At 47.6% G+C, this 27,810-nt stretch overlaps 1 protein-coding gene across 2 annotated transcripts in view; it reads left to right on the top strand.

Moving 5' to 3' along the window:
- The window catches only part of MPHOSPH9 (M-phase phosphoprotein 9), a 584,582-nt gene that overhangs the window by 275,796 nt on the left and 280,976 nt on the right, over positions 1 to 27,810 (top strand). For both annotated transcript variants that reach the window (XM_078667592.1, XM_078667591.1), the window contains exon 10: positions 17,941 to 18,416. In XM_078667592.1, coding sequence (XP_078523718.1) covers positions 17,941 to 18,416 — 476 coding nt within the window. The remainder of the gene's footprint in view (positions 1 to 17,940; positions 18,417 to 27,810) is intronic.

Raw genomic sequence — 27,810 nt, 5'->3', positions numbered from 1 at the left:
GTACTCCTTTAAGTACCCTTGAGGTGAAGGCCACCACTCTCTTCTCACCATCTTTCCAGCTGAGCCCAAGCAGCACCAAAACCTTTCAGGCTTGCATCATTTGTCAATATTGTCCTTTTCAGAACATCAAAATGTCACAAAATGGGTATGGTCCTTAACTGTTATTTTACTTATTCAAATACTTTGGAACACTCCACAGACCACACAAATGTTTCACTTTTTTAAGAAGTTGTCTCACTGGTTAAATTAAAGAAGCAAAGTCTTTTATGAACCTCAAATAATATCCCGTAGACCTATGAAGGACCTCGCTCATTCCTTATTCTTAGGGTTGGGAGATCAAATTATAGACTCCGCAAAGTTGTTTTTGTGACCAATGCCTTCTCTAGAAATGGTATGACCCAGATATTCTTGTCTGATGTGCGCCGACCGGAAACAGTGTTTACAACACACACAGAACAACGCAAGCACTGCAACAAATGCATCATTACCACACGTTGCATTACAACGCAAATCGTTACAGTGACTTTCTTTGGGGAACGCATTGTTGGATTTTATATCCAACACTTTCCCCACTGTTGCACAGAAAAGAGTTGGAATAGTAAAATATACTATTCGAAAGTTCAGCGCTTCCCTAGGCAAGTCATCGTAACGACTTGCGTTGTAATGGAACATGTGGTAACAACGCGTTCGTTGTATTGCCCGCGTTGGAAAGGCATGCGTTTTAATAACATCAAATTTGCTGCTATTGGGGAGTTGGTTTTTCATATAAAGTCGTTACCTTTCAAGAATTGGTTTTAATTATAATGAAATTACGAATGAATGCCTGTTCACTATCTTGGCCAAGGGTAACAGTTTTAGCATGAATACAACTTTTGGGGCTATATTAAGACTTTGTTATGACTGTTATTAATTTTACTTTATTTGGAATACATTTATTTTATTTTAAAGGTTTTATATAGCGCTGGCTAGATCCGGAGGTATCGGAGCGCTTTACATGAGCATTAGATCATAGTTACAGGTTACATCGTTACTAAGGTTACACAGTTATTAGAGCATGGCAACATAGTTACTTGTAAGGTCAAGATAAACAATAGGCACAGATACAAAAGGGGAAAAGCAAGCAAGGGGAAAGATTCTGGGAGGGGGAAGGAGCTGGGGAAATAGACAGGTAATGAAGGCGGGAAAGAGGAGGGGAGGGTGAAGGACATCGCATGGAAAGAGGAGGGGAAGGGTGACGGGGACACAAACCGGTAGACGAGTCAAAGCAACATCCAAAGTCCAGTAAGCTGTGATCCCAGGGGAAGTGGTATCACTTCCCTATCTCTGTTGCGGGAGGCTCCCTTTACGCAGTGGACTCTCTCAGAGGGGTCTCTGAGACTCCAAGGCCTACATACTGGATCCTTCCCCAAAAAGGGGAGAGGGAGTGCTTTGGCAAGCGGTGCCATACCATACCTCAGCTGTGAGTGGCTCCCTTGGCGCAGTGGACTCTCTCAGCGGGTACGCTGAGACTCCAGAGTATAAATATTGGATCTTTCCCCAACAAGGGGAGAAGGAGTGCTTAGTCAAAGGGCACAAAGGACAGGGGGCTAAGCAGACTAGCAGGCAAGGTGAGAGATTCGGGGGAGAGTGGATAGGAGCTAGGGAGGTAGACAAAGGGAGAAAGAGTACTAAATGGGAACAAATTTAATTAATGGGTTATTATATAGCGCTGGCTAGACCCGATGGAATGAGAGCGCTTTACATGAGGGACAATAATGTTGCAAATTACATCAGTTAAAAGTTACATAAGTATCAAGAAAAGCATTTAAAGAACATAGGGGACAAGGTGAATGGAGCAGGAAGGTTAAGGGGATAGGGTAAAGGGGTACGAGGAAGACAGGACGTAGAGACGAGGGGAAAATAGTTACAAAATATACCAGAAAAAACTTTTAAGGAGCATAGAAGAAAAGGAAAATAGGGTGAGGAATGGAAAGGGGGTGAGGGCAAAAGGGGTAGCGTATAGATACAGCGTAGAGACGAAGGGAAAGTTTGTCCAAGGTCCGGCTGGGTAGGTGACGGCCGAGGGGGAATCCGCGGCCCATCTCCTCTTCAGCTATCAGGTAGCTCCACCAGGCATCGGTCAAATGGCTAGGTCTCAACAAAAAAACATTAAATGGGAAGAGGGCGAGAAGAAGGGAGCGTAGAGGGGGAAGGGGGTGGGATGAAAGGGTAGGAGGGGGAAACGACAAAGAGACGAAGGAAAGTCTGCCCAAAATCCGGTTGGGTAGGTGACGGCCGAGGGGGAATCCACAACCCATCTCCTCTTCAGCTAACCGGTAGCTCCACCAGACATCGGTCAAATAGCAGGGTCTCTATGATCAAGGGAAGGTTCAGAGTACATGTCCAGGAGGGAGAGCAGGATCAAGGTCAGGTGAGGGATGTAGTTAAGCTCAGGACGCTGACCAGTTCTATTGTCCGGGAGCGTTAGAGCATCGTGGAGAGACCAACTGAGGCTGCCAACTTGAGGTCAGGCAGGGGGGTTGGGAACTTGGTGTTAAGTTCAGTCGGTCCCCAAAATTCACAAATCACAGGGGGTGTAATCTATGCCTTGAAGCGGCAGAATGACAGGGCCAGTGTCCGCATGTCTTCTGTCCGCATGTCTTCAGCGGGGGTGATTGGCAGGTCTGGCGTGGCGTCTCCAGAGTCATTCTGCAATAATCAGGGAGCCCTCCCGTTCTGCAGCCCCATCGAGCATACCAGATCCTCGCGAACATAAATACATCAAAGAAGCCGATAAGACGGACCCCACAATACACACGTAGCCGCCATTTTAGGGTTAGGTCACGGAAATAGAAGTTAGCTGCAAAGTCCATCTTTTGGTTATAACGAATTAAGTGACCTCTCAACAATCTGAGAATACAAAGGTTTACACGCCAGAGCTGCATCGCACGTTACCATCGCGGACAACAAAGCTTCCTCGTCATCATGGAATCGTCATTTTAGGGTCCAGCATCATTCTTTAATAATTTTGCCAAGTAGGTAATGTCCGTCTCTCTGAGGAGCGCTTCACTTATGCCCCTTGCGCTGCAATAACAGCGGAAACACACACTTTGCTGCTATGGAGGTATGGACTATTTGCACAAAAATGTAAAATTGTATGAATTGTCCTATTACAGACGTTTTAATAATAAATTACGTGTGTATTCAATTCGATTTATCTGATGATGGTAAAGGATCTAAATATGTAATTTTAATATAATTTTTTTATAATTGTGACCAGAATTCTGTATTTGCTGCTTTATTCTACTGTGGACCTCATTAGAGACCCAAATCTTAATAAAATAAATTGAATTGACCCAGATATAGTAACGCCACCTACCCTGAATTAACACTTTTCTCTTTTGAATATCAAACCACTTTTTTGTACTCTTGTCAGCACCTCCATTGTAACCCTATCATGGTCAATCCTATTTTTACTGTAGACCAAGATATTGTTTTGAAAAAAATAGCATGTGTTGAATAGCCTCAAATACTTTACTCATTAGTCATTGGAAACAAACTGCTACTGAAGCCCAACCAAATGGCATGAGAGTAAATCAGAAAACACCAAATTGCATCACAAACTAGATCAGGTGCCTTGATTCCTCTATCAGTAATACCTGAAGGTATGTGAAAGACAGATCACCATTCAACAAAGTTCTCTTTCACAATATTCGATAAGTGTTGCCTGTCTACACTTAAGTTCTAGTACATATCTCAAATATCTGCACACATACAAATGTTTTTCCCTCTAACTTTGGGTGCTAGAATCACTCTGGCAAGCCACTCAAAGAATTGCGATTCGAAGTGATACGTAAATCATGTTGGCGACACAAGTCAAAGAAATTATTGATTCGTTTTGCGACTTAGTCTTTTCATATGGTTTACCTACTCCAAACATTGTGAAACAGTTCTGACCTCGTATGAGTGTGTTTGGTGACCCTAAATCAGCTAACACAGCCTCTTCATTCCCATCTACGGCAAACTTCGATTTGTGTATTTTAATCACCCCAGTGTCTTAGTCATGCATACTTACTGAGGTATCCATCGCACATAACACAAATTTGCTTAATCCATCTTGCAAATTCTGAACTTGGTGGTCAGCATTATTATCAACAATCTTTTCACCTTCTTGACTTATGTACACCCTGGGGAATTGACCTTTCTTACCACACTTGCAACGACTAGACATTTTAACATAACAACTCAGTCTATTCAAGCCATGATTACTACTTCCACATCAAGAACATTTAAATGTGTTAAATATTTGTTTTTTGCATATGTTCCTTGTTTTTTCAATTTAGTAAATTTCTCCTAACTAGATCCTCTCTCTCACTATTTCAGGCACAGACATTGCTTCACGTTTTTCCTAATTTTTCTTTATTGAATTTTGCAAAAGCATAACATATATTCAGTGTATATGCCTGCATAAGAGTCATCACACATGTGAGGAATTATCTCAATTGTGCAACTTGTCATCTTTGTTCCACAAAAAACACTGGTAACTAGAACGAAAACTGTATACAGAACCTAAACTAGACATTTCTTCACTTTAAACACATCTTGGGGCTTGCTCTATACTTCGATTTAAAGAAATCACATCTTTTAAATTTGTGATTGTTTTACCAGTAGCTTCTACTGCACTCTTGGGATATTGTTGCATCAAACCAGCTAATCTATTATAAGTGAATCAGTGAGCTCACCAAACTTGCATGCCCTTGTCCAATTTTGAAAGCAGACAGAGTGTTTGAGTTTTTCTGTTTTCCTTGCTTTTGTGCAAAAACTATATGCCTCTTGATTTCAGTATTTTTTGTCCCAAACTGTCTACTAAGATATCACTATTTATCTGTTGGTTGCCATATCCCACTTCTTAAGACATTTCTTCCAAACTTTCTTTGTTTCTACATTCTGTTCCAAGATTGCGCGGTAATTAGCCTTGCTTCCTTGCTGCAGGCAATTTTTCACCCTCAGTTACAATGAAGTAGGAATCAAAAAGTTATTTTCCCCCTTTTCCAATTTGGAAGCAGTTTACCTGCATTGGATAAAAAGTCTGGAGCCCTGGATATCCTAACAGCTGCTTGCTATACAATTTTGCATCAAGAGCACTCACCCCCCCCCAAAAAAAACGACAACAATTTGATGTATGTCAGTGCAATAGTAATCGATAGTGTTGGGCATAAAGTTAATATGCAAATCAAACATTCAGTTTTGCAGCGTGAATCTTTCTGGATTCACTATGCTGTGCATTATTCCGCGGTCTAGTGTTTGGGTCCGGAATGGTAGTCTTTTCTTTTTTTTTTTTTCGTAGCCCAGGTGGGCGTCGACGTCCCACCTTTTGGTGTCTTTCCGGTGACGTCTGCATGCTTTCTGTGGAAGCTCCCACCCTTGGACGCCATCTTCAGATTCTTTTTTCCGCTGTTGGGTCTTGATCGTTCCCGAGAGGGCTCCAGAGATTTGGAGAAAAGAGAAGCCAAGAACCAAGTTTTGGGAAGAAAAGACTTAAGAAGACGAAGTGAGACTACAGCATCGAAGGGGGACGACGAATGAAGAAGATCTTCGAGGAACTTCGACGTCCATAAGAGAATGCGCAATCAGGGGGCCCCCTGAACGCAAGAGATGGACAACACACCATTCAAATTCTGCCGGAACTGCCACCACAAGTACACGCAGAAAGACCAGCACCCAGTTTGCAACCTTTGCCTGCCGGTCGACCACGAAAGCAGGGACTGCAACGCCTGCTCCGCCTTCACGCCGAAGACCCTTCGAGTGAGAGAGAGGCAAAGAAGAGCTAACTTCGCCATGCATGGCAAGGGCCTACCTCCGTCCCTTCGAGACCTGGAACTATCGACCGACGAGGAGGATTACGTCGCCGAAGAAGACGACGGCTACACGGTCGTAGAGACCGATAATACGAAGACTCCAGAAAAGGTAGGAGACTCGACGCCCCAAAAAGGCCCGAAAGACTCTCGACAGTCTGCCCAAGACTCTCGAAAAAACGAGGGCAAGACCCCGAAAGCGCCGACGCCAAAATCTCCGGCGTCCGCAGCAACACCCAGGGCCAGCGGATCCTCACAGAAGGACTCCCAGGCGCCGAAGGGCGGCGACCAACCAAGGTCGTCGAAAAGCGTATACGAAAAGGAACGCTCGACGCCGAAGACCTCTTCGACGTCAACGAAGGACGCAAGACCAGTCTCGATGCCGAAAACCATCTCGACGCCGAAACCCGTCTCAGCGTCATCAAGCCAGACAAAGAGACCGGCACAACCAATTGACGCCGAACAGGCTGCCGAGATGGAAAGAAAGAAGAGAAGACTCGAGGCAGAGATGGAGAACATCCTGCAGCGAAATAAAGATTTTGACGAAAAGATGAAAGCATATTCAATTCCGTCGAAACCAAAGCCACCGGTGGTCAAGTTCGTCGAGGAAGAAGAGGAGTTCGAGGTCGAAGCACCGTCGGAAAGCCAACAGCAAGGAAAAGAGCCAATGTCCCGACAACGTCAGGACCACCTCCAGACAAGGAGAGCAGAAGGATGGATCTGACTGGAAAGAAGATCGAGAGAAATGCAGCAACGCACTGGCGCATGGCCAATTCCAACACCCGGCTGAACAGACACCAACACCAGATCCTGGTCGACCTGGGCCAGTTACTCAAACATCTTCCACAAGAATTCCAGCAAAGAGCTACGCACCTGGTAGAGGAGGGGAAGAACGTGGCAAATTCTTGCCTAAAAACAGCACTGGACAGTGCAGACACAGCCAGCAGACTTATGATGCTGGGCATCACGGAAAGGCGACAAGCCTGGCTCAGAATATCAGACTTTAAACCTGAGGTGCAACACAATATCCTGAACACCCCGTTCAACGGCGAAACACTGTTCGGAGCACAAGTGGACGAAAAGCTCACCCAGCTGAAAAAGGACAATGACACCGCAAGATCCATGGGGGCCTTGCAGTCCAGAGGAACAAGGAACCCCGTCACGGAGACCAAACTGGAGAGGGGGAAACCAGCCGGCAACGTCGCACCAGACCTTCCACCAGTCACACCAGGGCGACACTCAGACGCAACAGGGCCAGCAAAAACAACACTGGCAGTACCAACAGAGGGGCCAGTCCTTTCGCAGGAAGGGGAATGGCCGGGAAAAAACAGAAGAGGTGGACAACAACCCACCTCCAAGTGACTCTGCCACACTACCAGTGCGCACCCTCTCAACAACTCCAGGGGCGGAGCACACATACAAAAAAGAGGAGTGGCTCGGACTACACATGCAAGAGCACGTAACACCGGTGGAAGGCAGATTGAACCGTTTCTTCCAGGAGTGGAAGAAAATAACTACAGGCGGATGGATTCTCAACACCATACAGTACGGGTACTGCATAGAGTTGGAAAAGACACCACCAAACAGAAAACCAAAAAGAAGAGCTCTAGCAAAGAAGGAACTAGAGCTGCTTCAAAGGGAAGCACAGGAACTCCTGTTGAAAGAGGCTATCGAGTCTGTACCTCCCGTAGAGAGAAACAAGGGGGTGTACTCCACGTACTTCCTGGTACCAAAGGTAGACGAAACAATGAGACCCATCCTGGACCTAAGGTTCCTTAACAAATACATAAAAACCCAAAAATTCAAAATGACGTCCCTGCAAGAGGTCCTTCCACAGATACAAGGCGGGGACTTCATGGTCACCATGGACCTCAAAGATGCCTACCTGCACATCCCAATGAACAGGCGGCACAAACATTCACGGCACTGGCATTCGGACTATAATCAGCACCAAAGGTATTTACAAAGTGCCTTTCAGCAGTCGCAGCACACTTAAGGAGTGAAGGGATCCACGTATACCCTTACCTGGACGACTGGCTAGTAAAGGCAAGATCATACAAGACATGCAAACGGCACGCACGGCGAGTGACGGACACACTAATGGACCTGGGTTTCTCCATCCACTGGGGAAAATCCTCAATGAACCCAGAACAAGTAAAAATGTTCCTGGGTGCGCAGATCAACACCGTACAGGAGAAGGTGTTCTCCAGCGAGAAGAGAACGCTGGCACTGGTGAAGGAGACGCACCTCTACCAGAAGGGGCGTCCTCTGACCGTGAGGGCGGCGAGCAAGATGATGGGCATGATGGCCTCATGCATACACATAGTGCCGAATGTACGACTCCACATGAGACCACTCCAGGAGTGGCTACAGGACCAATGGTCACAAGCTACAGGTTGTTGGGAAGATCTAGTGGTTGTAACGCACGCAGTGCATGAGGAGATATCATGGTGGAACAAAGGAAACATAACAAAAGGGAAACCTCTAACACCACCAACACCAACTGTGACCATCACCACAGACGCATCCCAGAAGGGATGGGGAGTACACATGAAAAAGCTCAGAGTGAGGGGTTTGTGGACACCAGCGGATGGGGTCAAACACATCAATTACCTGGAACTAAAGACCTTGTTCCTCGCACTAAAGGCATTCCAGACGAAGCTGTACAACCAAACAGTGTTGATCCAGACAGACAACACAACAGCGATGTTCTACATAAACAAGCAGGGAGGACATAATCAGCCCCGCTGTCAGAACTAGCGCAGGAAATATGGAAATGGGCCATCCCACTAAAAATAGATCTACTGGCCATTCACCTACCAGGGAAGGACAACGTGGAAGTGGACTGGCTCAGCAGACAGACATCGGCTTCACACGAATGGGAGCTCAATGCCCAAGAGACAAGGATACTGTTCGACAGGTGGGGAACACCGTCCATAGACCTGTTTGCAACACGCCAGAATGCAAAATGCCAGCACTTCGCATCCAGGCAACCAGAGGAAGGGTCACTGGGGAATGCCCTATGGATAAGCTGGTCAAAGACATTTGCTTACGCTTTTCCGACGATCCCCTGATACACAGGGTAGTCAGCAAGTGCAGAATAAGCAACATGACCCTGATACTGGTAATTGCAAACACAACAGTGATGGACAGAATGTGGATCAATGTCACACATTCACCCCAGTCCAAAGATCTGGGCCCAAATCCATCGTTTTTCCACTCCACACCACCCTGGGTTAGACAATGGCGATATGCAAATCAGCGCTGACCCTGTGCCCCATGGGAACAGTCCAGTCCGAACTACAAAAGCCATGTCCTTCCCAGAACGGATTCAAGCATCCGAGGACCGGCCCGGTTTCGAGGTAACACCTCTCATCAGCCCGGCTAGCTTGACTCCAGTGGTGTGGAGTGCCTGGGACTCACGTCTGAGCATCCCCAGTACACTTAGAGCGGTAATTGCAAACACAACAGTGATGGACAGAATGTGGATCAATGTCACACATTCACCCCAGTCCAAAGATCTGGGCCCAAATCCATCGTTTTTCCACTCCACACCACCCTGGGTTAGACAATGGCGATATGCAAATCAGCGCTGACCCTGTGCCCCATGGGAACAGTCCAGTCCGAACTACAAAAGCCATGTCCTTCCCAGAACGGATTCAAGCATCCGAGGACCGGCCCGGTTTCGAGGTAACACCTCTCATCAGCCCGGCTAGCTTGACTCCAGTGGTGTGGAGTGCCTGGGACTCACGTCTGAGCATCCCCAGTACACTTAGAGCGGTAATTGCAAACACAACAGTGATGGACAGAATGTGGATCAATGTCACACATTCACCCCAGTCCAAAGATCTGGGCCCAAATCCATCGTTTTTCCACTCCACACCACCCTGGGTTAGACAATGGCGATATGCAAATCAGCGCTGACCCTGTGCCCCATGGGAACAGTCCAGTCCGAACTACAAAAGCCATGTCCTTCCCAGAACGGATTCAAGCATCCGAGGACCGGCCCGGTTTCGAGGTAACACCTCTCATCAGCCCGGCTAGCTTGACTCCAGTGGTGTGGAGTGCCTGGGACTCACGTCTGAGCATCCCCAGTACACTTAGAGCGGTAATTGCAAACACAACAGTGATGGACAGAATGTGGATCAATGTCACACATTCACCCCAGTCCAAAGATCTGGGCCCAAATCCATCGTTTTTCCACTCCACACCACCCTGGGTTAGACAATGGCGATATGCAAATCAGCGCTGACCCTGTGCTCCATGGGAACAGTCCAGTCCGAACTACAAAAGCCATGTCCTTCCCAGAACGGATTCAAGCATCCGAGGACCGGCCCGGTTTCGAGGTAACACCTCTCATCAGCCCGGCTAGCTTGACTCCAGTGGTGTGGAGTGCCTGGGACTCACGTCTGAGCATCCCCAGTACACTTAGAGCGGTAATTGCAAACACAACAGTGATGGACAGAATGTGGATCAATGTCACACATTCACCCCAGTCCAAAGATCTGGGCCCAAATCCATCGTTTTTCCACTCCACACCACCCTGGGTTAGACAATGGCGATATGCAAATCAGCGCTGACCCTGTGCCCCATGGGAACAGTCCAGTCCGAACTACAAAAGCCATGTCCTTCCCAGAACGGATTCAAGCATCCGAGGACCGGCCCGGTTTCGAGGTAACACCTCTCATCAGCCCGGCTAGCTTGACTCCAGTGGTGTGGAGTGCCTGGGACTCACGTCTGAGCATCCCCAGTACACTTAGAGCGGTAATTGCAAACACAACAGTGATGGACAGAATGTGGATCAATGTCACACATTCACCCCAGTCCAAAGATCTGGGCCCAAATCCATCGTTTTTCCACTCCACACCACCCTGGGTTAGACAATGGCGATATGCAAATCAGCGCTGACCCTGTGCCCCATGGGAACAGTCCAGTCCGAACTACAAAAGCCATGTCCTTCCCAGAACGGATTCAAGCATCCGAGGACCGGCCCGGTTTCGAGGTAACACCTCTCATCAGCCCGGCTAGCTTGACTCCAGTGGTGTGGAGTGCCTGGGACTCACGTCTGAGCATCCCCAGTACACTTAGAGCGGTAATTGCAAACACAACAGTGATGGACAGAATGTGGATCAATGTCACACATTCACCCCAGTCCAAAGATCTGGGCCCAAATCCATCGTTTTTCCACTCCACACCACCCTGGGTTAGACAATGGCGATATGCAAATCAGCGCTGACCCTGTGCCCCATGGGAACAGTCCAGTCCGAACTACAAAAGCCATGTCCTTCCCAGAACGGATTCAAGCATCCGAGGACCGGCCCGGTTTCGAGGTAACACCTCTCATCAGCCCGGCTAGCTTGACTCCAGTGGTGTGGAGTGCCTGGGACTCACGTCTGAGCATCCCCAGTACACTTAGAGCGGTAATTGCAAACACAACAGTGATGGACAGAATGTGGATCAATGTCACACATTCACCCCAGTCCAAAGATCTGGGCCCAAATCCATCGTTTTTCCACTCCACACCACCCTGGGTTAGACAATGGCGATATGCAAATCAGCGCTGACCCTGTGCCCCATGGGAACAGTCCAGTCCGAACTACAAAAGCCATGTCCTTCCCAGAACGGATTCAAGCATCCGAGGACCGGCCCGGTTTCGAGGTAACACCTCTCATCAGCCCGGCTAGCTTGACTCCAGTGGTGTGGAGTGCCTGGGACTCACGTCTGAGCATCCCCAGTACACTTAGAGCGGTAATTGCAAACACAACAGTGATGGACAGAATGTGGATCAATGTCACACATTCACCCCAGTCCAAAGATCTGGGCCCAAATCCATCGTTTTTCCACTCCACACCACCCTGGGTTAGACAATGGCGATATGCAAATCAGCGCTGACCCTGTGCCCCATGGGAACAGTCCAGTCCGAACTACAAAAGCCATGTCCTTCCCAGAACGGATTCAAGCATCCGAGGACCGGCCCGGTTTCGAGGTAACACCTCTCATCAGCCCGGCTAGCTTGACTCCAGTGGTGTGGAGTGCCTGGGACTCACGTCTGAGCATCCCCAGTACACTTAGAGCGGTAATTGCAAACACAACAGTGATGGACAGAATGTGGATCAATGTCACACATTCACCCCAGTCCAAAGATCTGGGCCCAAATCCATCGTTTTTCCACTCCACACCACCCTGGGTTAGACAATGGCGATATGCAAATCAGCGCTGACCCTGTGCCCCATGGGAACAGTCCAGTCCGAACTACAAAAGCCATGTCCTTCCCAGAACGGATTCAAGCATCCGAGGACCGGCCCGGTTTCGAGGTAACACCTCTCATCAGCCCGGCTAGCTTGACTCCAGTGGTGTGGAGTGCCTGGGACTCACGTCTGAGCATCCCCAGTACACTTAGAGCGGTAATTGCAAACACAACAGTGATGGACAGAATGTGGATCAATGTCACACATTCACCCCAGTCCAAAGATCTGGGCCCAAATCCATCGTTTTTCCACTCCACACCACCCTGGGTTAGACAATGGCGATATGCAAATCAGCGCTGACCCTGTGCCCCATGGGAACAGTCCAGTCCGAACTACAAAAGCCATGTCCTTCCCAGAACGGATTCAAGCATCCGAGGACCGGCCCGGTTTCGAGGTAACACCTCTCATCAGCCCGGCTAGCTTGACTCCAGTGGTGTGGAGTGCCTGGGACTCACGTCTGAGCATCCCCAGTACACTTAGAGCGGTAATTGCAAACACAACAGTGATGGACAGAATGTGGATCAATGTCACACATTCACCCCAGTCCAAAGATCTGGGCCCAAATCCATCGTTTTTCCACTCCACACCACCCTGGGTTAGACAATGGCGATATGCAAATCAGCGCTGACCCTGTGCCCCATGGGAACAGTCCAGTCCGAACTACAAAAGCCATGTCCTTCCCAGAACGGATTCAAGCATCCGAGGACCGGCCCGGTTTCGAGGTAACACCTCTCATCAGCCCGGCTAGCTTGACTCCAGTGGTGTGGAGTGCCTGGGACTCACGTCTGAGCATCCCCAGTACACTTAGAGCGGTAATTGCAAACACAACAGTGATGGACAGAATGTGGATCAATGTCACACATTCACCCCAGTCCAAAGATCTGGGCCCAAATCCATCGTTTTTCCACTCCACACCACCCTGGGTTAGACAATGGCGATATGCAAATCAGCGCTGACCCTGTGCCCCATGGGAACAGTCCAGTCCGAACTACAAAAGCCATGTCCTTCCCAGAACGGATTCAAGCATCCGAGGACCGGCCCGGTTTCGAGGTAACACCTCTCATCAGCCCGGCTAGCTTGACTCCAGTGGTGTGGAGTGCCTGGGACTCACGTCTGAGCATCCCCAGTACACTTAGAGCGGTAATTGCAAACACAACAGTGATGGACAGAATGTGGATCAATGTCACACATTCACCCCAGTCCAAAGATCTGGGCCCAAATCCATCGTTTTTCCACTCCACACCACCCTGGGTTAGACAATGGCGATATGCAAATCAGCGCTGACCCTGTGCCCCATGGGAACAGTCCAGTCCGAACTACAAAAGCCATGTCCTTCCCAGAACGGATTCAAGCATCCGAGGACCGGCCCGGTTTCGAGGTAACACCTCTCATCAGCCCGGCTAGCTTGACTCCAGTGGTGTGGAGTGCCTGGGACTCACGTCTGAGCATCCCCAGTACACTTAGAGCGGTAATTGCAAACACAACAGTGATGGACAGAATGTGGATCAATGTCACACATTCACCCCAGTCCAAAGATCTGGGCCCAAATCCATCGTTTTTCCACTCCACACCACCCTGGGTTAGACAATGGCGATATGCAAATCAGCGCTGACCCTGTGCCCCATGGGAACAGTCCAGTCCGAACTACAAAAGCCATGTCCTTCCCAGAACGGATTCAAGCATCCGAGGACCGGCCCGGTTTCGAGGTAACACCTCTCATCAGCCCGGCTAGCTTGACTCCAGTGGTGTGGAGTGCCTGGGACTCACGTCTGAGCATCCCCAGTACACTTAGAGCGGTAATTGCAAACACAACAGTGATGGACAGAATCTGGATCAATGTCACACATTCACCCCAGTCCAAAGATCTGGGCCCAAATCCATCGTTTTTCCACTCCACACCACCCTGGGTTAGACAATGGCGATATGCAAATCAGCGCTGACCCTGTGCCCCATGGGAACAGTCCAGTCCGAACTACAAAAGCCATGTCCTTCCCAGAACGGATTCAAGCATCCGAGGACCGGCCCGGTTTCGAGGTAACACCTCTCATCAGCCCGGCTAGCTTGACTCCAGTGGTGTGGAGTGCCTGGGACTCACGTCTGAGCATCCCCAGTACACTTAGAGCGGTAATTGCAAACACAACAGTGATGGACAGAATGTGGATCAATGTCACACATTCACCCCAGTCCAAAGATCTGGGCCCAAATCCATCGTTTTTCCACTCCACACCACCCTGGGTTAGACAATGGCGATATGCAAATCAGCGCTGACCCTGTGCCCCATGGGAACAGTCCAGTCCGAACTACAAAAGCCATGTCCTTCCCAGAACGGATTCAAGCATCCGAGGACCGGCCCGGTTTCGAGGTAACACCTCTCATCAGCCCGGCTAGCTTGACTCCAGTGGTGTGGAGTGCCTGGGACTCACGTCTGAGCATCCCCAGTACACTTAGAGCGGTAATTGCAAACACAACAGTGATGGACAGAATGTGGATCAATGTCACACATTCACCCCAGAACAAAGGAAACATAACAAAAGGGAAACCTCTAACACCACCAACACCAACTGTGACCATCACCACAGACGCATCCCAGAAGGGATGGGGAGTACACATGAAAAAGCTCAGAGTGAGGGGTCTGTGGACACCAGCGGATGGGGTCAAACACATCAATTACCTGGAACTAAAGACCTTGTTCCTCGCACTAAAGGCATTCCAGACGAAGCTGTACAACCAAACAGTGTTGATCCAGACAGACAACACAACAGCGATGTTCTACATAAACAAGCAGGGAGGACATAATCAGCCCCGCTGTCAGAACTAGCGCAGGAAATATGGAAATGGGCCATCCCACTAAAAATAGATCTACTGGCCATTCACCTACCAGGGAAGGACAACGTGGAAGTGGACTGGCTCAGCAGACAGACATCGGCTTCACACGAATGGGAGCTCAATGCCCAAGAGACAAGGATACTGTTCGACAGGTGGGGAACACCGTCCATAGACCTGTTTGCAACACGCCAGAATGCAAAATGCCAGAACTTCGCATCCAGGCAACCAGAGGAAGGGTCATTGGGGAATGCCCTATGGATAAGCTGGTCAAAGACATTTGCTTACGCTTTTCCGACGATCCCCTGATACACAGGGTAGTCAGCAAGTGCAGAATAAGCAACATGACCCTGATACTGGTGGCACCACAGTGGGCCAGACAGACCTGGTACTCGCAGATTATGGAGATGACACAGAGTGCACCACACAGATTTGGGGGGAGGAAAGACCTACTCTCCATGCAAAACGGAGAGGTGTTGCATCCAGAACCAGAAAGCCTCAGCCTGGCAGCCTGGCTCCTGAGGACATAGAATTCGCAAACCTTAAATTACCTGAGAGCACCCTGAAGGTACTTCGAGAGGCGAGAAGACCTAGCACGCGGAAGTGCTACGTGGCCAAATGGAAGAGGTTCACACTATGGTGCCGAACGGAAAAACTGCACAACACGATGACAAGAGAGTCAACAGTGCTTAAATACCTCACGCACCTGCTTGAGGCTAATCTGAGCTCATCCTCGCTAAGGGTACAGCTGGCAGCCATAGTAGCGTACACTAGAGGAGAGACAGGGAAGAGCTTCTTTACTTCACAAATTGTAAAAAGATTCTTGGAAGGAGCAAAGAGGATCGCACCGCCAAAGAGGTTACCAGCACAAGTGTGGAACCTCAACCTAGTACTGACTAAACCCATGAAAGCGCCCTTTGAACCGATTCATAAGGCCTCCCTACAAATGTTAACCTTGAAGACTGCTTTCCTGGTGGCAATCACCTCGCTGCGCAGGGTGAGCGAGTTACAGGCGTTAACGCTGCAAGAACCCTACATACAAATTCACAACGATAGGGTGGTGATGAGAACGGACCCACACTTTATGCCAAAGGTGGTCTCTAAGTTCCACATCAACCAAACTATTCAAATACCTAGTTTCTTCCAAAAACCAACGACAAACGCAGAAAGGGCACTGCACACTCTGCACACCAGACGAGCTGTCATGCACTACATAGAGAGAACTAAGGAACACAGAAAAACAAAACAATTTTTTGTGTCATTCGCAGACAGTTTCATGGGAAAAGCAGTTACTAAGGGGACAATTGCAAGATGGATCGCGCAAGCAATACAATTCTGCCACAAACAAGCTGGGCAAGAACTGGCAGAGGGGCCACGGGCCCATTCAACGAGGCAAAAGGGGGCAACAATAGCCTTACTGGCTAACACTCCCATTCAGGACATATGCCTGGCGGCAACATGGGCTTCAGTGCACACGTTCACAAAACACTACTGTGTGGACATACAAATGAACAAGGAAGCACAAGTGGGACAGAAGGTGCGTTAACACATATTCAAAAATCAAAGCTCATCTTCCACCCAGCCGCCACAATGATAACAAACCGCTGCAAAGTCGATGCACAGCATAGTGAATCCAGAAAGATTCACGCTGCAAAACAAATAGTTTCTTACCTGTCGGTGTAGTTTTGCAGCTTGAAGATCTTTCTGGATTCACTAGCGAACCCACCCACCTCCGCCAGAAAGATGAGACTGGATTAAGAGGTGGTAAAAACGGGGCAAAGACTTGAACATACTTGAAGGAAAAAGCGGTGAAACAAATATTCAGACTTTGCCATACTATTCGGAAACAACACAAACGGGAAAAAAAGAATCCGAAGATGGCGCCCAAGGGTGGGAGCTTCCGCAGGAAGCATGCTGACGGCACAGGAAAGACACCAAAAGGTGGGACGTCGACGCCCACCTGGGCTACGAAAAAAAAAAAAAAAAGACTACGATTCCGGACCCAACCACTAGACCGCGGAATAATGCACAGCATAGTGAATCCCTAAAGATCTTCAAGCTGCAAAACTACACCGACCGGTAAGAAACTATTCGTTCCTGAGGAATCATTCATGCTAATCAGAATAATTAAAAAGAAAATCTCAATAATGAATATCAATCCACTCCTCCATTTCGGTGTATTCTGTTAATACTGCTTATTTTATACCTGTTTGGAAGCGTGAGAGCTATGGCAGGCGTAGAGGATGCCCCCAGTCATGTTTTGGAAAGCAAATGCAGTCTAACTGCTGATGCGGAATATAATTGTGAATTAAAATGCTATGTTTGCAAAGTGAGCGTGTATTTAAGAGCGCTGCTTTAAACATGTTAGCTGAGGGGATGTTGGCATTATGTTGACAAAACGAGCCAGTGTATTAAGGTTTAGAGACAGTTACAGTCTTGGTAATATAGGGTAGATTCATAACATTATCAGGTGCCTCTACTTCTAGTCTGTCATACCGAATGGTCTTAGCTGAATGAAATTGGCCAGAGTATCCGACTGCTGCTGAGGTTGAGGCACAAATGGGTGCAGATGGGGTGGACTTTGACATGTCACTGGTGCGCCCACTGCATGGTCATGCAGGGCTCCAGATGAAATGGTGTGTGGACACAAGACTTATCCGTAAACTAGACTGCTGATCTGGCTGTCCCAAAGCGGTGGACACAGCAGTGTGGAAGAGAGTGATTCAGAAATCTGAAATAACTTCTTACACCCAGTATAAAACAGTCACACAGTAATAAACCACCTGCTGTAAGCCTTGGGCAGTATCTAATACATTTGTTCTACCAGTTAAAGACACTGCAAAAATCTACCCTAAGCAATAAAAGCACTCGCAATAATTGATTTACATTTCAGTGGAAACTAGTTAATTGGTTTTAGAAGCATATCTAACATAATTGATTGGGAAGTGAGAATGTTTGATTAGTTCTTCTGACGATTACAAGAAACTGCAACATTGTGGGTCTTCTGCTGATGTTCTGTATCTCTTATTTCACAGGTGTGGACATTAGATCCGACAATACATATGAAGCCGGGCCATCAGAATCCAGATCTTCCTTCCAGCACATTCTTACACCAAATGGGACCTACAATACCATTCACTCCAGACTCCATTTTGGAATCTAGCTCTTGTAGCCATTCTGACATGGAGTACTTTTCCAGGGATAGCGCTATGAATTCACCTATGCTGAGTGGGTCACCAAACGTTTTTTCCCGAAGTTGTGTTTCATCTGTGGACTTACACAGGACTCCTACATTCCAAAATAAAACTAATGAGAATACAAATGTTTTAAGGCGATTTAATGGCGCTGGTATGTCACCCATTGAATCTGTAGTTCAGAGTGAGGGTGATCGAAGCAGTGGGACTCTAACACCAACATCTGACACCCGGTCACTGCTTCACAGTGGTGACGATCAGGACCCAGAGTACAACGCCTCCTCCTCATCTGCAGAGCATCCTGTCATGTTGTCTCGGTAAGTTTAGTTTCTTTTGAATCTGTTCTTTAATGCAAATTACTTAGCAGTGTTCTCTTTACAGATGGTTTGCTCAGATCAGAGGCAGGGTTACTTTTGCTTTCACTTGTCTGTGACTGCAGTATGTATTACAACTACACGTATAGCTTTTTGACGCAGCTTTAGTACTAATTGACTGCGATCTTCGCTTCATTGAAAATAAAAGCAAGTTTGCACTGCATGCAAATAAAGTGTTTACTATATTAATGAATACAACACTTTTCCCCCAAACCATGTTACACTCCTTTTACAAGTTAAAGCTTGTAATTTAAGAGAGGCAAAGCAGAGTCAGATGAACAAATATGATACTAAAGTGGCATGTACAAATATTATACATATGCAGCAGGAACATTTTATCAGGGCAGCTCTCCCGGCCATCTGGAACGCCTTGTGACAAATGTCAGACCCCGTTTTGGGGAAATACAGGGGCTACTGGGCCCCAACTGTGGTGATTGAGGTGGGTTGCCATTGGTGTCCTGGGTTCCGTACTACAATGGCTGTGCAAACTAGGTCAAGAACAAACCTTTTGAAGCTGGCCTCTCGGGGTAGCGAGTGCGAGCAGTCACATGTTTATTAAGGAGGTAGTTTGGAGGACAGAAGCTCAAAACTCGGCAATTAACCAGCAGGCGCAATAATGTAATGTTCAACCAGGTGCTGATTTGTTATATGAAAAGAAAGTATTTTAATCACACAGCATGAATAAATATTACTCCCTTCAATTGAAATGGCAGATACAGGTTTGTAATCCTGGGTTTGGCCTCCAGTAAGCATTATACCTCCCCTTTTGGTCCCCACTCCCCAGTCTGGCAATTCTAATACTTCTAGGGCTAGATGTAGGTAATTCCCATTTACAGACTCTTAAATACCGAAATTTACCGATTCGGTATTTAAGAGTCTGTAAATGGGAAGCCCTTAGGAATCAATGGGAAATACCGATTCTGTCGGTAAATACCGAATCCTGCAAGGGTGCAGGGGGTGTCACTTTGACACCCTCTAGCACCCCAAGTACAGGCTTGTGTGACATGTGGCACACATACATGCCCTAAGGGCATGTCTGTGTGTCACATTGCACAGGTGTGCATGCACAGATGTGCATGCACACCTGAATTCGGTATTTTACCACACAATAGGATTGTGTGGTAAAATACCGACTCTTAAGGGCCTGTGGCTCTGTAAAGTGTGCCACCTACATTTGTAATTACAGAATCGGTATATTTACCGATTCGGTAATTTACCGAATCGGTAATTTTACCGAATCGGTAAATATACCGATTCTGTAATTTTAAGCCCCCTACATCTGAATACCCTAATGCCGGCCGAAATCGGCCGTGTCCGACCGGTATTAGGGCTCCTACATCTGGCCCCTAGTCCCCAGTATACTGCAGGTAGAGGCATAAATTAGATGCATGTACAGATTAGTTCACTTTTAATGTTACTGTTAGTTGCCTAACTCAGTTAAGTATGTTTCACTGCAAGTATTAACTTGGGAAAGCTTCAAATCCTCACACCGGAGTCTTCTGCACATGTTTTGTCCCTCATTCCAGTCATTGACTAAGCACTGCTTTTTCTTGTTCATTGGTGTTGCAGATCACGTGGTATGGCGTGTACACCCGAGTGTAAGAAACTGGCTCTATATATACTGCACCAAAGTGAGGTACAGTGTGTATAGAGTCCAAGGGTCTCCAGAGGTTTGGCAGAGGTTAAATTTAGATAGAACCTTACTCTCTAAAGTGGTAGCTTGGTCAAGCAGTAAGGTAGTATCAGAGGACAGTGTTAAGTATTTGATGTACACTCTCAAGAACTGAACTCTAGGCCAATTGTTTTGTATAAAAAAATATACTGTTATTTATTTCTAGAACCAAGCAAGCATGGCACAGGTAAGAATAAAAATACTTTGCAGTCGTAAATTACTTGTGTGAACACAATTCAAAATTGCAGTATAACTTGTACTGATTTTGGTTCCAGTTTAAGTAAGCAGTTTGCAACACTTAGCAGGTGTAGTATATTTGAATAAATGGGCTTTTTAAGTAAAATGCAGTTAATTACTTTTCAGATTACTTTTACTAACTCAGTGCTGGATCCTAGATTCAGCACTGGGACCATTCCTGAAAACAGGTAAGTAAATGCGTTTTAGTTAGAGGTACGATTTTTAAAGAATATTATTGTATTTCAAAAGTTGATACTTAGAAACTTTTTCACATAGTATCACCAATATTATCCTATGGGAGGAAATTCAATTCGCAGGTAAGTTACTTTATCGTTACTGTTCTTACTCCGTGCTGAATACCTAGATTCAGAACTGGGACATTTCCTGAAAACAGTTGAGAAAATGCGTTTTGGTTAATCTGGTGATTTAAAAAAAAACAAAACATTATTTTAAACTTTGTTTATTGAAGGCAATCAGAAGTACATTACATGATTGAACGACATCTTCTACATTATCCGCAAATTTCAGTTCAACATTATACATAGTTACTTAGGATATATTTCCTGTCATCCTCTCCTGTCTACGCAGTTCCATTTTAACTGTGGGTGAGACACACAGATCCCCCTGTACTCGTTCCAGTGTGACCATTTCCTCTCCCATTTCTTTGGGGAGCCCCTTGCCTTATAGACTTCTGTCTCCGCCAACATGCATCTATCCATTTCCCTAACCCATAGGGTGATACGGGGTGAGTTCTGGTCTCCCCAACCCGTTGCTTTTTCTCTATTCACCAGAGTGTACCCCAGTGTTGTGAACTGTTGTTCGATCTCTGTTAAGTCAGTGATCTCCCAGATGTTTAGTAGCCCCAGATGTGGGGTTAATTGTATATCTTTACCCAGGGCCTTAAACATGTGAGTCGCGGCTTCCTCCCACAATGGGTGTACCTTGGGGCATGTCCATAGAGAATGATATGTGGCCCGTTGGCTGCAGCCCTTTACACACCTGTCATCAGGCCTGGTCCCTATTTTTGCCAATATCACCCCAGTGATATATGATCGGTGAACTATTTTAAGTTGGATCAAGCGAAGTCTCTGAGGTATGGCAGCCTCCTGTGGGTACATTAGCGCCTTCTGCCAGTCTTCGTCCTCGAGAGGGCCCAAGTCTTCCTGCCATCGGTCCCTGAGTTTCGAGAAGGAATCTGGGAGGTTATTGCTTCATTTCTTATAAGTTAGGGATATTGCCTTAGATCTGAAGGGCCCATCGAGCAGGCGGTCTTCCAGTGGCGATGACTCTGGAATGTCTGCAAGGGATGGAAAGGCTGTGTGTAAAGCGTGTCTGATTTGTAAATATCTATACAGTTCTCCTTGGGATAACTGATATTTGTCCTGTAGCTCTCTAAAGGTAAAAACTGCCTCTTTCTGGACAAGATCTCTCACTGTGGATATCCCTATGAGGTCCCACTTATCAAATCCAGGGTGGTATCCCAGTATTCCCAGCTTCTGCGTAAACCACAACAGTGTGGCTAGGGAGACAGTGTCGGCCCATCCCGGTCGAGCTGTAACTAAACGCCAAATGTCCAGGGTATGTTTGATTGGTCCAAAGAATTTCTCCGAATTCTTCTTCTCAGAAGTGTAGAGAGCCCCCAGATATCCTGAGCGGTCGGTTTGATATCTATTTTTTTTTTTTTTGAGCTTGTAAAGCGCACTGCTACCCGTCCATAGGTCTCCTGGCGCTGTATAACTCTGGGGAACCCGTCCTGGCTTTCCCTGTGGGATGGTCCCTTGCTGGGAGTCCCCAAGGTGGAGCCAGGCATCCCCGGAATTGGTGGGGCCGTTGTGGAGATTAGGCAAGCTAATGCCCAGAGTTGCCGAGTGGAACCCCTGATTAGAGTAAGCACCGAAGCGAGAATTATCGAGTCCGCTGACCAAGGTCCACGACCCTGCCGCGTCGGGTATTGAACCCTGGTCCCGGGCCGACTTCTGCTCTCGGGCCTGCCGCCTCTAACCAGTGAGCCACACTACTCCACTTCCAGGGCATATGCTGGATCGTCCGGGGGGAAATACACCTAATGTTTGACTGTCACTAATTGTGACGCCCAATAGTACCGTTGTAGGTCAGGAAGGGCTATTCCCCCGTCGTACCATCCTTTTGTCAGTTTCTGTCGAGCAATTCTAGGGGCTCTCCCATCCCACAGTAATGTGGTAACCTCACTCTCTACCGCTTTGAAGTAGGAGTCTGGGATTCTGTGGGGCAATTCTGGAGGACATAAAGAAATCGGGGAAGGACTAGCATCTTAAACAATGCCGCTCTCCCCACCAACGTCAGAGGCAGAGTCCGCCAGTGTTTCACGTCTGCGCATAATCTGGCCAAAGGCGGGGCCAAATTTGAATCGAACAATCTGGATGGGAACGGAGTAATAAAGATCCCCAGGTAGCGGAAACCATCTGTTACTACCAATAGTGCACATTGTGGTGGGAGGCGTGGCGCTTCCCCTGTCAGCATGAACAGGACTGATTTATGCCAATTTATGGCATAACCTGAGTATTTATCAAAGTTTGTAAATATGTCTAAGACTACACTAATAGACTTGTATGGGGATGACAAATACAATAGGATATCGTCTGCGTACAGCGATATACGATCTTCCACCTCATCCGCCCAGCGCAGGCCACGCACCATCACGTCTCTACGTATCCAGGCCGCCAGTGGCTCCAACACAAGGGCAAAAATCAGCGGGGGCAACGGGCATCCCTGCATTGTGCCCCTGTGGAGTTCGAATGGTCGGGAAGTGAATCCATTAACCTTCACCTGCCCCAGGCACTCCTGTATATAGGAGTCTTAACCAGGCCACATATTTGGGGCCTAGCCCCGCTCTCCGTAGCACCTCAAATAAAGTTGGCCACTCTATGGAATCGAATGCCATAGAGGCATCAAGAGAAAGGATCGCTACGTCTTCCTCAATGTACGGCCTTCTTGCCATCACATTATGCACCCGACGCAAATTGAGAGCCGTGTTATGCCCTGGCATAAAGCCGGATGGATCAATGTTGTAATAACAGACGTTAACCTGTTAGCCATAACTTCCGCTAATATCCGTCTCTGCATTAATCAAAGAGATCGACTTGCAAGAGCTGCACACGTCTTGTGGTGTATCCTGCTTATGGATTACTACAATCAAGGCCAGGCACTGATTCAGGGGCAGCTGTCCCGCCTCCAAGCTCTCATCATACATGGCTTTCAAATGTGGAATAGTCAAGGAGGCCGTAGTTTTTAAAAATTCTACTGGTGCACCGTTGGGTCCCATGGCCTTTCCTGATTTAAGCTGTCCCCGGGCCTTGCCAATCTCTTCCACAGAGAGGTCGGCATCCATCGCGTCCCTCTCTATGTCTGATAGACAGGGAACGTTACTGTCCTGAACTAATTGACGGGAGTCCTCAGCTGTATAGGCTGTCGAGGGGGTATATACCTTCTTGAAGTGATCTGCAAATAAGTTCGCGATATCCTCTGGGCGTGTTACCATGTCCCCATCCCTGGTCATCAGTATCTGGACCCATCTGGAACCCTGTTCCCGTCTCTCCAGCCACGCCAGTGTTCTGCCGGTTCTATCCCCGAGTTCATATAGTCTGTGTTATATCGCGTTTTGTTTGGCCACTGCCTGCTCCCTAGCCTTTATCCTGAATTCCTCCTGCTTCAGGAACCGCTGATGACTTGTATCGGGCGATGGAGTATGCAAATGTTCCCTCTCCCTTTCCAGGAGTTCATTTTCCACTTTGACCAAGAGTTCATGTTGCTTAATAAGGTATCCCGTCTTTAACGATCGGGCTAACCCTTTGATAACCACCTTAAATGCTTCCCATATTATTTGTGCAGAAACCACAGAACCCACATTTTCAGTGAAATAGTTCCCCGTGTGCATGCTGAGTTCGTCTCGAATATCTGGGTTACGTAGTAAGCATGGTTGGATCACTAGGGTGGCGGGGGGTTGGCGTTCCCAATGTATATTGTGTGCAGATCGGAGGGTGGTCTGAAATCCCTCTAGGCAATACAGAGTATTGTGCAAATGAACCCACTGATGACAGATGTGTAAGAAAGCAATCAATACGGGAGAGGCTGCGGTGTGCGTTGGAGAAGAAGGTATACTGTTTGTCAGTGGGGTGGAGCGCCTGGCCCACATCAGCGAGACCTAGTGCTTGTATGAAATCCGGTAGTTGGTTGTTAGCTCTGTCCCAGGGCCTAGGTGGGTGTCTGTACTCCGTATCATCTATCGTCAAGTTGTAGTCTCCCCCCATGATTAGCACCCCCTCTTGAAGTCTGGCTACATTGCTGCCTAGGTCTTCCAACGCCATTTTGGAAGCCGCAGGTGGAAGGTAGACTGATACAAGGTTGACAGTTTTCCCATCCCACTGTGCCTCCACCCCCGCAAATCTGCCAATTCTATCCGTTCACGTCTTGCGTACAATTAGGGGTGTGGACCTCTTCACTAGGACTGCCGTGCCCCTAGAGCCCGTTGTGTAGTCCGAGTGTGTCAAGAGTCTATATCCCTGTCTCGTGAGGGCCTTGGTTTTCTGACCCACTAGGTGTGTTTCTTGTAGCAGGGCGACGTCCGGCGAGTGTCTCTTTAGGTAGTGTTGCACTATGCCCCTCTTAATTTTATCCCCCACCCCATTAACGTTCCAGGACATCACAGTTAAAGTATGCTTACTACCCTTCCCCGTGTCTGTATGTTCGAGGCATGTGGGCTGCTGAATTCATATCTGTGCATAGATCGCCGCCTAGTGTTGGGTCCGGATGATTGCACGTTGTTGTCCTGGAAGAGTCTTCAAAGTATCACGAGATAGGTGGCTCTTCCCTCGGACAACAGTGCGCATGGGCATCCTCTCCCATACTCAGATTGTTTTTTTCCGCCATTGGGTTCGGATGTATATTCCTTTACTCAAAGTTTGGAATCGAAACTACTCATTCTAAGAGGCCAAAAGGCCTCCGCTATCGTCGGTATTGTCTCGTATCGGTGCCGACAACTTCTTTATAAACTTTTACCTACTTGGGACGTCGAATCGGGCCGCGGGCCTTCTCGACGCCACGCGACCAATCGTCGATGGAACGGAGCCCATTCAAGAGATGCCCTCAATGTAACTCCAAATACCCACACATCGATAAACACCCTGTATGTAACAAGTGTTTATCTCCAGAACACAATGAGTCCGACTGCCTAGCCTGTGCCCAGTTTCGTTCTAAAAAGACACTTCGAATTCGACGGCCAGCTAGACTAACCATGCAGAGACAAGCGCCAGAGCCAGAGAATATCTTTGGCGACGAAGAAGATCTTGTCGAGGCAGAAAAATACGAAGAACAGTCGGAGCAAGGATCGGAGCATGACTCCGAACACTACATCGACGAGGAGGAAGACATCGTCGAGGTAGGGGACGACGAGCAAGTGACCGGAGCCGTAGAAGACGACTCCAGTGACGAAACGGATACAGCGGTCAATCCGTTCACCTCCATGGTCCAACAGGCTCAGGTCGAGGCATCGCCACAAGGCCTTAGCCAAGATCTTGACAGACATTCTATAGCCCGGCAATATAGCCTGGCTAAGAATATTACTAAAGAGCCGTCGAGTCAACAACCTCCCAAGTTGGTGATGTCGAGACCAAAGGTGTTGGAACAGAAAACGAAAACGAAACTTATCGACTACACGGTCTTCGGACCGCACTACGCCGATCCATCGGAATCTAGACCGAAAAAGCTTGTGGACAACACTGTCTTCGGGCCGAACTATGTTGAACCATCGGCGTCGAACACAAGGGTCGTCGAGCCGAAAAGCAGCACCCCGGTACCAACACCAAAACAAAAGGGCGTCGAACCGAAAACATCGGCGCCGACTGGTGACAAAACAAAGAAAGGACTCGATCCAAAGAAGGCTGTCGAACCCAAACAAAAGGGCGACAAACCAATTGCGGTCCAAAAGAAAAGCATCGACCCCAAGAAGATCGAACCGAAAAAAAGAATCGACTCTACATCAAAGACCGTCGATCCAAAACCATCAGTTCCGAAATCAGCACACAAGGCCGTACTCGAACCAAAAAAGACTGTAGAAAAACCTTCGGCTCCGAAAAAACAGGCACTACAAAAACAAACCGTAGTACCACAAAAGACTATCGGACCAATTAAATTTGGACTCCCACCTACCGCAAGGCCTAAGGCGGTCGAACCAAAGGCCAGCGTCGAACAAAAACTAATAAAACAAAAGACTTTGGCAAAACCAACCAAGACTTAAACATGCAGGGGACATATTTAAGGATACCACTAGAGCCAGGGTCATTAATCCAAGGATAGAAAGGAAATACAGGCCAGCGCCAGTAGACCCTACATTCATTAAAGGACAATTGCCTTTAGATTCTTTAGTGGTGGCAAATGCACGTAAACGTGCAAATTCACAAACAACTGGGGAAGCTGCGCCCCCGACAAAGAATCAAAGATTCATGAGGCATCGGGGAAAAGGGTAGCCGCACAGGCGGCTAACATGTGGAGAATATCTAACACCCAAGCCCTGTTAGCCAGGTATGACAGGGCACGCTATGATACCTTGGAAACACTTTTACAGCATCTACCTGACGCTTACAAAGAACAAGCTGAACAATTAATACAAGAGGGAAAGCTAATCACTAACGCCTCTATTAAATGTGCCTTAGATGTGGCAGATACTGCTGCCAGGTCTATTAACACTAGTGTGATGATCAGGAGACATGCGTGGCTACGCATTTCTGGTTTTAAAAACGAAGTACAGTCCACTCTGTTAAACCAGCCAGTTAATGCTGACTACTTGTTTGGTCCAGAAGTAGATACAATACTGGACAAAATGAAAAAAGACACAGACGGCTAAGTCAATGGGAGCCCTACAATCACAACAACATAGAGGCTCCTTTCGTCGCTCAGGATACAGAGGGGCTGCAAGAAGCAACTCATCATAGCAGAACACAAACTACAAAGGAAACACACAAACCACCTATAACAAAAACAATAGAGGTGGATACCGCGGCAATAACAACAAAGGTAGAGCACGAGGGAACAACACCACTAGATCCTCTGCCAATACAAAACAGTGACTTCTGGGCTACCCCCAGACCATATAACACCGGTCTGGGGACGTTTACAACAGTTCCTACCAGTCTGGCACAACATCACTACAGACAAGTGGGTAAGGCAAATTATCCAAGATGGCTATTGCCTAGAGCTAACCTCCACACCACCCAACATACCTCCAAAACAACGTCCTATGTCCGCAGAACACCTCAACTTATTGCAACAAGAAGTTATCAGCATGCTGCACAAAGGGGCCATAGAACTAGTACCATTGGAACATCAAGGTACAGGGGTATATTCACTATACTTCTTCATCCCCAAAAAGAACGGGTCTCTCAGACCAGTATTGGA

The sequence above is a fragment of the Lissotriton helveticus genome, chromosome 11 (assembly GCF_964261635.1).
Source record: "Lissotriton helveticus chromosome 11, aLisHel1.1, whole genome shotgun sequence".
Taxonomy (NCBI): Eukaryota; Metazoa; Chordata; class Amphibia; order Caudata; family Salamandridae; genus Lissotriton; species Lissotriton helveticus.
The sequence above is the reverse complement of the archived record's forward strand: the minus strand, read 5'-3'. Positions and strand labels throughout refer to the sequence as shown.